Below are 12617 nucleotides of genomic sequence, written 5' to 3' on the forward strand. Positions count from 1 at the left end.
AACACAGAGGCCAAACACACACGAGCGGCGTTTGCTCAGGTGTAAATGACTGAGCTATGGTAACAGACACGGCGATGGCCAGTGTTACCCCTCTGAGTCATTAACCCAAGACATCAATCTTCTTGAGTGCGACGGGAAACCTCACACCCAAGCACGGTGGGCCATGTGCAAAGGTGGCGGATAGAGCTGGTTAACATACCTTTTCTCTGAAGTTCATCAACAACAATAACAAAACAATGAAATTTCCTATAAACATTTTCTGCTTTTCAACAGAAACACAAAACTCTAAATGAAAATCTTTCAAAATATTTTAAAGTAAAAATCATGGTTTAATACAAACCTCAGAATTCTAAGTAGTATTTTTTCCTTTTTTCCAGACTTCCAAGTCTTAATTTTGCCAATTCCTTTAATAAGAATATTTTGCATTTCCAATTCTTTGCCTTTTTTCTGTCTTAAAGAGCAGAAAATGTGTTGAAAATGTTATTTCTTTGTAAACATTTTCATTTAGATCCAAAAGCAACCATTAAACTTATCCAGCAGCAGTGATGTATGTAAGAGGAAATATATATATGGATAGTGAATTCTAAACACGAGAAGATGAGTCTAAGTAGCCATTTCTTACATGTTAAGAAAGCCATGAAGAGGTTTATGTGAAGCTGGCTCACCTCTTAACCTGTCTTCATATTTATGTCAGGAGAAAGGTGCTTTTCCAGAGACATATGTGTGTACAGGCTGCAGCACAAGACCAGGGAGACCTTCTCTGGAAACAGATTTATTTTCCAAAGAGGTACTTTCGGTCATCCCAAAACCTGTCTTGAAAGTGTTGCTGAATCAGACTCCAATTCATGAAATCGCTTCAGCAGGACGATGAGGGCCAACACTCCACACACAGACTCCAGCACACAAACTAACGGTGTTACAGGCTTGGTGGGTGTCTTACTGGCCCCAGTGGAAGTTTTGCCATTAATTTTGGTGAGTCTTCCCCTGGTTTTAGCTAATAACCACTGTTTCCTTAATTTAGGGACAAAGACTCTCTCTTTTCTTCTATACTTGATTTCATGTTAGACTAATTATGAGAAAAAAAGCAAAGACATGAAACTACTATCACTGATATTGGGACTCGGTCCTGTAAAGCCTTACTGAAGTCAGCAATCCCACCAACTTCTATGAGAAGACACAGGCCAGGAAGGGCGGCCTTAATTTTCACAGTTGCCACCTCGTAACTGAAGCCCAGGCACAAGGAGAAGCAACATCCCCAGTGCCAGCCTGTGCGAGGGAAGCAAATCGCCTGGCAATGCATCAGCAACAACATTTTAACGAAATGTTTCCTTTATATCTCTTAAAGCCAACACAGTACTTTCTTACCATTTTTGCAGACAGGACAACACTGTTCTGGTTCATAGACTGGGTTGACACACTCGGGAACTGCGCAGTCTGCTACAACACAGTGAACTTCATTGCTGGGCTCGCAGCGACACCATTCGCATGGCGAGGGCTAGGAACAAATCTAAAATTAGCCCATTTCCTCCTGTAGCTCAGAAGTTTGCAACATTTCTATCTTGCCATAAGATAAACACATCAGCGTTCAATACCTCTTGACTGCATTCATTCATCATGGGTAATATAAATTAACCTACAGAACAAAATAGCAACATCTGCAACAGGCAACCAGAACATCAGAAAAACCAGCGAGCATGATACTTGTTTTCCCAGAGAGAGTGTGGGGTTTCTGAGCTTTCATGAGACTTTAGGTCCCTTCATCAAAGAAATCCAGCTGAAGCCACTAGGTCGTACCTCTGCTCTACCCATCTGTTGTTATCTGGCTGGAAGCAGAGCAGGATTTTGGAAGATCCCGAGTGGTGGTTCATCCCAGGAAGGGAGGACAGGGTGATTTTCCAGGTCATACTCATAGCTCATGTAGACCACCACTGCCAGCAAACCCCAAGCTGTCAGAAAGGTGCTGCTGGGGTGGCCTGCCCATCTGCCAGCCTCTCAAAAGGCTTTCATCCCCACTTTTCAGAGCAGAGGAGCAAAGTGTTGTTCTTGGAGGGGCAAAAACATTTTACTCTGAGTTTATGCACCACCTGCATAAGGGGTCTGTAAGCACTCCCAATAACATAACCCATTAGATCTGGTCCTGGACCCACTCCTGCTTGTTGCAAAAACTGCCTCACACAAAATATGTAAATAATTAAAAGCCTGAATAATTCTGCTGAAGTCAGGGAGTTCTGGATTAAAGCACCCAGCTAAATGGTTTCATTTCAGCTCCATCAATTCAGTCTCTATCCACTGCCAAACAGTAGAGAGCTGTCACTGTCTCACCCTTTGAAAAGCTGTGGAAATCTGTTGAAAAATAGAAAGGTCAGTGTTTTAAGGTTCCCAGTGTCCTTATGTGTGCGTAAGTGTGATGAAAGAAAGGATGACAACAGAGCTAAGAAAAGAGAGTAAGAGAAGAATCTGCAAGGAAAATATCTTCCTTTCAGTATCTGTAGGTTCAACATGTAACTCCTAATTCCTCAGGAACAGTAAGTCCAGCACTAACAATTGAATGAGTAAATGTGGGAAAAAAATCTGCTTTCTGTTGCATTGATGGGAACCTGCAGCAATGGGATTTCCTCCTTAATTAAAAAAAACAAACACCACAAAACAAAAAAAAAAAAAAAGTGAGATGCAAAGCAGAGGAGGATTCATCCCCATATGTTTCAGACCCCAGTGATAGGTCACTCATTTCTACAAGACAGATACAACTAGTGAGCCCTGGTCCTGGTTCTGGCAGGTAAAAAGCTTTTCAGTTCACCTCTAAGAAGCTCTATATGTCTTGAGTCAAATAATTTATCCCCAGAAAATTCATTTCTACCTTAAAATGCACTAATTAAAACTTCCCTTGCTTTGTCTCAGCATCTGCAGTCTTAATTCCCATCACCTCTCATTTGCTCACGGCTTTGGCAATTTAGATAAAATCAGCACTCCTTGAGCAAGGGAAGAAGTCTGTGGAGGTGGAATTCCTGTCTCTAATTATCTTTCCTCATTCAATCCTGCCTTGATTTCTGTCTGAAGCACCAGGAATCTAAATTATTTTGACTGACATTTCTTATTCAAGGCTATTTAATAAGAGGAAACAATACAGAAGAAAATAGACAGAACTATTTGCTGAGGGATCAATAAGAAAATTGCTGCTTTGTTTTTACTCATTTTAATCGCTAATTATATGGAGCACTAGAACCAGATCTTGTGATTTGTGGCAGCTTTCACTGACGTATCCTTCAGGACCTGTCCCCATCTTCACTACTACAGTGGTTGCAAAGCTAAGAAATATGTGATGCATTTTCAGGACTGCAGCCCAACCTATGGCTTAAAAGATGATCATCACAAGTAGAAGATGCCCCTGAACAACTCTGCAACTGAATAAATGAGACATGACATACACAGGTTTTGCTTGTGCATTGTTGGTGTAACCTGAAAATAACACTGTAATAAACCATGATGTTGCTTGACACTGAAAGCAGCTTTTCAAGAGGGGAGAACTGCACAAAATTAAAGCACACCTTGGCAGTACAAGGAAGGAGTAGCCAGCAAAGGAAAAGGCTGCTTTGGCATGAACAAGACTCTTCTCAGCCACCTCCTCTTCCCCATCTTACCAAGGTCAAGCTACTTGGTCTTGCTTCCATGATCTTCCTCTATCTGACCATTTTGTTCCCTTGCCAGTGCCCCTCACCATGGCTCTCACCCAGCCCCTCACCTCCACGGGTGACTCCAGCCTTCCTGTCCACTTAGCTGACGGATGTCTCGGCACTTTCTCTCGTGGGATGTGCTTTGGGATCCGATTTGCAAACCCCTGGTCTTTCAGAAAGGACTTTACACCAAGCACACTGATTAGGCGTATTTTACTGTTGTTGGCGGGCTCTGCATCCCAGCTAGTAATTTCCCTGGAGCTACCCTTTTTGTGGAACCACTATGGGACACTGGACAAAAAAGTCCTCTATTTATTTACATAGGCAATAGGCAGACCAAGCAGCAAAATGACAAACGGGATCAGTGAATAACAGGGAACCAGTGAAAGATGCCCCAAAGTTTTGTTTCCTGACTCCTGCTTTAAAGGTTTGTCACTCATGGAAGAGGGGTGGTTTACACTTTTGTAGCCACTGAAGTTCAAACACCAGCTAACACCAGTTCCTGAAAAGAAACTTTCATACCTACTGAAAAACAAGGTTGAAAAAATAGAGAGAGTTTCTGAAGCATGAAGGAGAGAGGACACAAATCAGAGGCTATGCCATTCCCACATGGACAGTGGAAACTCTTTATTGGTGTCCCTTAAGCTGATATCCTGGAAAAAGTGTTAAGATTAAAGGACCATAAAAGGCTTGGCCTAGAAGATGATTTATTCACTCCACCTGTCCAAAGCAGAATAATCTCTTAGAAGACTCTCCAGGGAAGGATTTGTTAGGAAGGATTTCAAGAGGTGTTGGTGCAGAAACATTCTTCTCACCATTATCCAAAAGGAAAGGATGTTCACAGTGCCCTGCCAGAACACATCCACAAAATTGCACGGTCAAGGGACATGTTTTAATAAATGGACCCATCATTAAAACAACAGGAGTAAACTGGGTCCTTTTGTAGAAGGTGGTGCGAAGCATCTGAAACTCCTTTTACCCAGTTTTCACTTACAACAGGCATGAGAGCACTAACCCTCAGAACTAGTGAGGAAATACATTCCTTGATGTTGTCAATATAGGAAACAAGTCAAGCCAAGTTGATGGGAAGCAGACGTGGCCAACTTCTAACCAACCATTCAAGGGCTTTTGAGAGCAGGTGAAGTGGGACATAGAGCATAAGGGACCTTCTCAGTCTTAGCGTTGACCCTGATTCACCTCTCCTTTGGCCAGTCACTTCAAAGAGACCACAGAAGCACAAGGATGTGGACCCTGAACACTCCTGTTTATAACCACATCTAAGATCACAGCCTGACTTCTATTTCTCTTCTGTTCTGTTGATCTCAAAGAGGAATGCGACCCCAGGTTTGGCTGGAAGGGCAGGTTCCTTCCCTGCTTCTGCCAGGGGATGGCCCCATCCTGCACAGCTGGGCAGCCAGAGGAAGGAGCCAGCACTCATTCGGTTGTGTGGATGGAAAACCTTAGTCTCAGGTGCTGTCAAATGGGAAACATCTGCAATCAGCACAGTTTGTTAACAAAGAAAGAAGGAAGGAAAATTAAAACCACGAACAGAGAATACGCATGGCTAATAAAGATTTTATGTGCATGAGCACATAATGATAAACTTGATGGATGATATAAACAAACAAACAAAAAAGGCAGCAAAGGAAACAGAATGAAAAACAAGATACACCCTGAGCAGGGGAGATCAGGAAGCCAAACGAGACGTGGATACCATATCTCCTAATCTTCATTCTCATACACACCAGCTCCCCACCAATTTCACTCTCTTTTTGGAAGCAAATGTCAGCACATGTTGATTGATAACATCATCCAACTACTCCTCACAGCGATAAGGGGCTCCCCCACTCTGACGGCACTGGGCACCACGTGGTCCTTCTTTAGTCAGCTAGTAGGTTTCATAAAACCACAGAAATTTCATGCCTCTGAGAGGTCTACACTTGAGGGCTCCAGCAGGCCTTCAAGTCACCCAGAAGGACTGGTGATCAGGAGACTGCATGCTCAAACAGTTATTCAGGAAAAGAATCTAAAATAATAATTCTTCCCAAACTTAAGGGAGAGCTGGAGAAAAGAAAATGAATTCAAAACTCTGTGTCTAAATCTACTCTTTTATGCTTTTCTGTAGCTGAAGAGGTCTGAATCAACAACTTCCTTAGACCATGGCAGCTAATACAATCACACAAATAACCAATACACAAAACTTCAAGCTTTTAGGCAAGATATTGCAAGAAGCTTCTGCAAGACCTGAGCTTTACTGTATCTATTTCATTTAGTCATAGAAATTCTCTCGTCCCAACTACTTACCAAACCTCAGCCGTATTTCACCCTTAGCTCGTGCCTTGTCCACAACTGCAGCACCCTAAGCCACCTCTCTGCTGCCCCAAACACGTGAAAGACACTTCTACAACATGCAGATTGCCCTGCAAAAGCTTGTTACTGAGTAATAAGTATTCTCCTTGAGTGAATGGAGGGAGCATGTGTATATGAAACATTATACTGCAGCCCTCCTCTTTCTGCCTCCAATAAAGATTTCTCTGCCTACACGCCTGCTTGTCAATCACTCTCAGCTGCTTCCACATAAACTCTCTAGAGAGGTGGAAAGGGAGTGATTTACCTAAGACAAATGAAAAACTCTTGAGGATGACATCTGATTGATACTTTTTCTTTACCTGTTTGTTCTGTCAATCAGAAGCAATTTTTCTCGGGTTTTGGTCTGCTGTCACATTCACCAGGCTAACTGTGGTTTCCAAGTGCACTCATTTCAGTCCTACATGTGGGCTGTCACCCAGCTCATAAGAGGTATCTCAGACCAAGTTTTAAAGCTGCAGTCTCCTGTGATCAGCTGTGATTAATCAATCCAGCTGGTTTCACCCAGACTTGAGGTTTGAGGCTTATACTCCTCCAGGAGCTGGGAAAATGGTGCTCATTTTCCAAGCAGCCTTCTGAGAAAGAGCAGCGTTATCTAGCACCTATGTATTTCCAGAGCCAGAGGACCTTACGTCATTAAAACACTACACACAGACCTGTTACTCCTTGAGACTTCCCTCTTTATGAGTTTAGTTGCCAGCTCCTGATCTCCTCTAGGCGTGTTTAGCCCAGCCATTTCCTGAGACTTTGAACATCTCCTCACTTTTTCAAGAAAAGACTTTGAACCGTGCAGTACTTTCTTCGTACCCGAGTTTTCAGCCTCGTGAAAGGTTTGCATCTTTGCTGGAGCTAGCATACAGGCTGCTCAAAGCTACTGCAAATTCTTGCAGCTGCCCTCTAGTCGTACTCTCCGAGATGCAGTTACCAGGATTTATTGGGCTGCTCTCTTCCCCCTCCTTCCTATATTCTCCAGCAAAGTTTGATGAGGGTACTTGTATAAGAATCCCATACTTGAAGATCAAAGACTTAATCTCATTTTCCTATACTTGGCACCGGTGAGGCTGCACCTTGAATGCTGTGTTCAGTTGTGGGCCCCTTGCTTCAAGAGGGACACTGAGATGCCGGAGCGTGTCCAGAGACGGGCAATGGAGCTGGGGAAGGGTCTGGAGCACAAGTCTGATGAGCAGCCGCTGAGGGAACTGCGGGTGTTTAGCCTGGAGTAAAGGAGGCTCAGGGGGGACCTTACTGCTCTCTACAACCACCTGCAAGGAGGTTGTAGGCAGGTGGGGGTCGGTCTCTTCTCCCAGGTAACAAGTGACAGAACAAGAGAAAACAGCCTCAAGTTGTGCCAGGGGAGGTTTAGATTGGGTATTAGGAAACATTTCTTCACAGAAAGGGTGTCAAGCACTGGACCAGGCTGCCCAGGGAGGTGGTAGAATCACCATCCCCGGAGGTGCTTAAAAAACATGTAGCTGTGGTGCTTAGAGACATGGTTTAGTGATGGACTTGGCAGTGCTGGGTTAACAGTTGGACTTGATGATCTCAAAGGTTTTTTCCAACCTAAATGATTCTATGATTCTATAACTCTATGATTCTATGAAGTGGTCACATAAGGACCATGTCCTCATGTTGTTTGACTATTGCACAATGGCCCTTCATCAATTATATACAGCTACTAGCAAACAACCACAGAGCAATACAAACGTTACAACTATTATATCATAAATACTTGACATTTGAGGAGGGAAATAGAAAAGCTTCATGTAAGTGTTTACAACCACCTAATGTTACAGTAGACATGTACTGATCATCATGCAGAGGCTGTTCATGTTAGTAGAAGACAATGTAAGTATTACCACTGAATTGAACAGACCTGCTCTTGAGGCTTGTGATGCTTTTCACTGTCAAACAGGTGTATTTACAAAATTGGCAGAATGACTGGAGAAATGAACGTGGTTGACTGGAATTTGAAGTGGTGTACCAACAGGAAATGAAGCCAGCGGGCTCGCTTTCTGAGCCCCATGGAAACCCAAGGATCCATCATACCAGAGCAAATGCTGAGCAGATGCCAGGACTTTTGATATCACTGCAAACTTTCATCAGGCATGTTAGCTTCCACCTCCTTCAAACACCAAAAAGGAAATGGTGCATAAATATATACCTTTTCCAGGTTGTATTGCGAAGGGGGGAAATGCTTTTCATGGTAGTTCTACTGAATATGGAGTTGCAATGCTTTCTCCCCCTTTGAGAACATGTTAGAAAGAGAAGTACAAAGCCCTTAAAAAGAAGAAGATGCCGTCATCTCCATTTCTACTGTTGTCAAGGTGGTTTTGAAAGCAATGGATCTAAGTTGGTACTTCCACACACATCTGTCAGCACCCTGCCTTAGACTGGGATCCACTAGCTGTATCCACATGCACCTCCTGCCTACATGTCCCCAGGAAGGACTGGATGTGTCACATCCCCCGCGAGTGCTGCACTGTAAGGGAAAGGAAGCTGAAAACCATCACTGCTGCCAATCTCTCCTTCTCTTAGTTTTCAAGAGACTGTGTGCCAGCGCTCATACAGATAATCACATTCAGCCTCCCCCCTCAGACGGGCTCGACTGATAGCATCCTGCTCTATGCAGATAAAACAGCAGGCAAAACAGAGCGATGTAAAGTGAAGTCTGTCAAATTGGGCACTTACATCTTAAGAGTAGCTGTAACTTTTAATGACACTAAGGACAATGGCAATTCTGATGGAAATGATTTTTGTAGCTACAGTTTCAGGTGGTGAATTTATTGGCAGGAAGCAAGAAAGGGAAGAAAGTTAAAAAGGACCTGATGAATAAAATCGGAGGCAAAAACAGTTTCCGCATTACGGCTGAGGTGGGAAGTCATAAACCAAGGGAGATGAATAAAAAAGAAACTGGGATAGCATTCATCAAAGATACTCCCAGAGTCGAAATTAGAATCATTTTCATTGTTATTGAAATTGCCTGTGATCTCAGGCAGATTAGCAGGAGATTGCAGGATAGTTCAAGAAAGCTTTCAACTGAGAAATTTTGCAGGTGCCAAACTGCAGAGAACAGGTAGCTAGCGAGTCCCACCTGAAGGCGAGACTGAAATCAGCCCATTTCTCTTCTGGGCTGCTCACTTTGCCTTTACTATTAGCAGCACATAAACAACCATCTAAATTGTTAAAAGTTTGGAAAATGGCTCTTTTTTGTGTGTGCGTGCATGTGAGCCAATACACGAACTTGCATGGGGCAAAAATTTCACTCATTTTTGTCACTTATTTAAAAAAAAAACAAAACACCTCCATCCAGCTGGTTGAGACACAATACCAATTATACTACAGAAACCATAACGACTTGGATTTTCCATAGGTGGAAAGTTGCTCAAATAAACAATCTGGTGAGTGATTATAGATGAGTACAATCACTGAAAACACCATCAGGTTGCAAATGATTTTGCAACAGGAAAAAACTACTAAGTCATTAGATAATTTATTTGCAGTGAAAAACTGGAGCCGTATCGCACTTATATGGAGCACTAGCAATACAAATGAACTGCGCCATCCAAAAATTGAAAAATGTTTGCACCATACTGCAGGTTGGCTAAAACAAGGAGCTGGCTTCCAAGAAGCAGCAGAAGCGGATGCTGAGATCCTGTACTTCTAAGGGAGCCCCCAACACAGATGCAAACGTTACTAATGTAAGACTGAAATGAAATGACAGATTTCTCACTCAATGGAAAAGACAGGAGAGACACAAATACATTGCTGAAAACATTTTCTGTAAACGGTGACTCCATTCTGTATCCAAAGCAACTCCATCACAAGGAGGCTGAAGATGACTTGCCTATTTTCTTAGCCTACAGATGCTGCAGTTCTCCAACCAAAGCTTGATTTCAGTTACCCCTAACTGCTGCTTGTCTATTCACAGCTACAAGAGTCTTTCCAGCAGGCTGGTGACCAGGCTTGAATTCTGGAGATTTAAAGGCATAAAGGTGCTGTAATCCCCCCAGGTCATGCATACTTCTCCCCTCTGCCCTAGATCATGCCTGTCCATACCTGGAAACATTATCCTTGCCATCCTTCTGTAAAAATTCCTGGGGAGCTACTACAGATCAGTAAAGCCAGATGAGGGAGAAAAGCACAGAAGATGTGCCTCACCTGGACACACATCTCATGATTCAGCATTGTGACGGCATTAGGAGCTTTGTACTCATATATTTGCTATGTGCCACACAACCTGATGGGTTTAAATGGCTCCTGGAACCACTTCTGGATCTGGAGAGTGACTCCTCCATTAGCTGATGAGAGAGAGACAACCTTGAGCTGAGCCCTGGCCCTTTTTCCACAGGAGCTGTGTATCTGCAGTCTCGTGGTTGCTTTTCTCTCCCGAGAGCAGCAGTGGAGCTTTCCATAACAACATGACTTTGCACTTCTTTCATAAGAACATTCTCTGTTTTGATATATGTCTCATTTTATTCCTTACAATAGTTGCACCTCACCTACCCTGGGGCTGAGGGGACCAGAGTTCTCCATTACTTTGGTGATAATTTTTATGACTCTATTACAATAGTTTTTCAGTTCAGACATGCCCAGGACACAGGGAACAGGACTCCTTTTAAAGGTTACAGATAAGACAGATGGGACTGTGACTCCACTGTGCGATGCACAGCCCCGTTCAGGCACAGACAAAATGTTTGTGTGCGCTTCACATTTGTTAAGCTCCTTTTAATATCAATAGGGAAAGCGAGCCCAGCTGGCACTTCCCTGCTCTCCATTCCCTCGCTGCCTGCTCTTGCAGTGAAGGAGCCTCATCTAGGAGAAAGCCGTCTGGGCAGGGAGAAAGGAACCAAGGACCTGGTCAGAAAGGTGATCCCTTTCATATGTGTTTTCTCTGTACCTGAATCTGCTGTTTTCTTCTTCATGCTGCAAGGTGGTAGAGGGTCGTGAGATCAGCTCTGCGTACCGTATACTTAAAATACTTAATCTGCATTAAGGAGGTAGGTAAAGCATAACCAGCCATCACTGGGAGGCAGATTTGGATCTCGGTCCTATTCCTTCTCCTTCAGTTTTCGGTCTGGGTCATGAGCTGCACTTTCCACAGCCACGGTACAGGCCAGGTAGATTTACACCCGTGATGGATTTGGCCCTGTGACACTTTTACTCACAAGATGCCCAGATGACGGCTGTTTAGCTGACCTGAATGCAATCTCTGGCATCAGTCTGCTTTGTCTGAAGACAAGCTGTGTCCCCACGCAGCTCAGGCAGCTGGAAATAACCACCCTGGCAGGTGACTCGGACTGGGTTGCAGCAGTCAAGGGCAGGTGTGAACTCCTCTTGCTGTAGGCCCCACACTGCAGGTTTCAGTGCTGTACCACCCTCAGCCTTCAGCGTTTCACACAGTTTTGAACCTCCTGTACCTTAAGGGAAACTGCTCCCATCCTCCCCTGTACTGCAGCGGGAGCTCCTGTGTCCCAAAGGCACACCAATATCCTCCCTCCCTCCCCCTGAAGGAGCAGCTCCTTCCTGAATGCTTTGCTCTTGCTCACCTCTGATGAGCTCAGGATTCCCTCTGGCATTGGAGCTGGAGACAAAAGCTCGTTACTGATCCCCACGAACACGCTCTGTTGCTATACTGCCTTTTCCGCCCCCCAAGGAAAGACATGTTGGCTGAACCAAGCCTATGTCCAAGGAGCGGTTAGGAACTGACATGCTTCTTTCCTTTACATTGCTAAGGGTACAGGAGCTGAAGGGTGCTGAGCACCCAAAACTACATCTACATGTACATCCCCTTCTCCTTTGCTGTCTCCAGGCCCTGCTTTAAAGCCCGGTCCTGCCAAGCGGCCAGCCGTGGTTGTACCAGTGGGTTACCATCACGTGTCTGCCTGGGTTTGCTGCAGTTTTAGCTTCCTTTGCTCCTGCGCTTTGACACCCATCCTGTTCTTATTGCACGCTGAGAGGTGGGAGAGGGGCTGCCACATCATAGCAAATACCAACTTGTTCCTGGTTGCTTTTTCTCTCTCATTCTTCACTATATGCACATATTTGATAGCCTAGCCTAACTTTTTACTTCCTTGCAGCTGGCAAGGTGGATTAGGCTTCATGGGAGCTCCTTTGGGCAACCTTATCTCAGGTCAGCATCATGCAAACTCCACAGAGGAGTAGCTAATTGGTATCGAACTTTACACCAGTGTAACATGTCAATGGGCCACCTGTGAACCATGGGGCTGCAGCAGTTCATAGCAGTGGAGAAACTGTCCCACCTGCCCCACAGAGTAAAGCAGCTCTTTACTAGCTGGCACTATGGAGAAGGCATTTTCCACATTCTCCTGTCCTGTCTGCCCCTTGTATCCAGTTGCCACTTCTTAAACCCTCAGGAGAGAAGCCAGCAAGGTCTGGGAGGTTTCTGTCCCTTGGGGTGTTACACATTTGGTTCTGAGCACAACTGGGAAGGATGTGAAATGAAAACATGTTTGATGAGGTTATCTTGATGAGAGAATACACTGGGGTCTGCTAACACAGGGAGCACATTGGGTTAACCCCCAGTCAGAAAGCCTAGGGTGACCGCAGTTAACAGACTGA

At 44.3% G+C, this 12617-nt stretch overlaps 1 protein-coding gene across 2 annotated transcripts in view; it reads right to left on the reverse strand.

Moving 5' to 3' along the window:
- Nucleotides 1-12617, reverse strand: part of VWC2L (von Willebrand factor C domain containing 2 like) — a 62744-nt gene that overhangs the window by 39963 nt on the left and 10164 nt on the right. For both annotated transcript variants that reach the window (XM_005441491.3, XM_027808591.2), the window contains exon 3: nt 1366-1495. In XM_005441491.3, the coding sequence (XP_005441548.1) occupies nt 1366-1495 (130 nt within the window). The remainder of the gene's footprint in view (nt 1-1365; nt 1496-12617) is intronic.

The sequence above is a fragment of the Falco cherrug genome, chromosome 8 (assembly GCF_023634085.1).
Source record: "Falco cherrug isolate bFalChe1 chromosome 8, bFalChe1.pri, whole genome shotgun sequence".
NCBI classification, from domain to species: Eukaryota; Metazoa; Chordata; class Aves; order Falconiformes; family Falconidae; genus Falco; species Falco cherrug.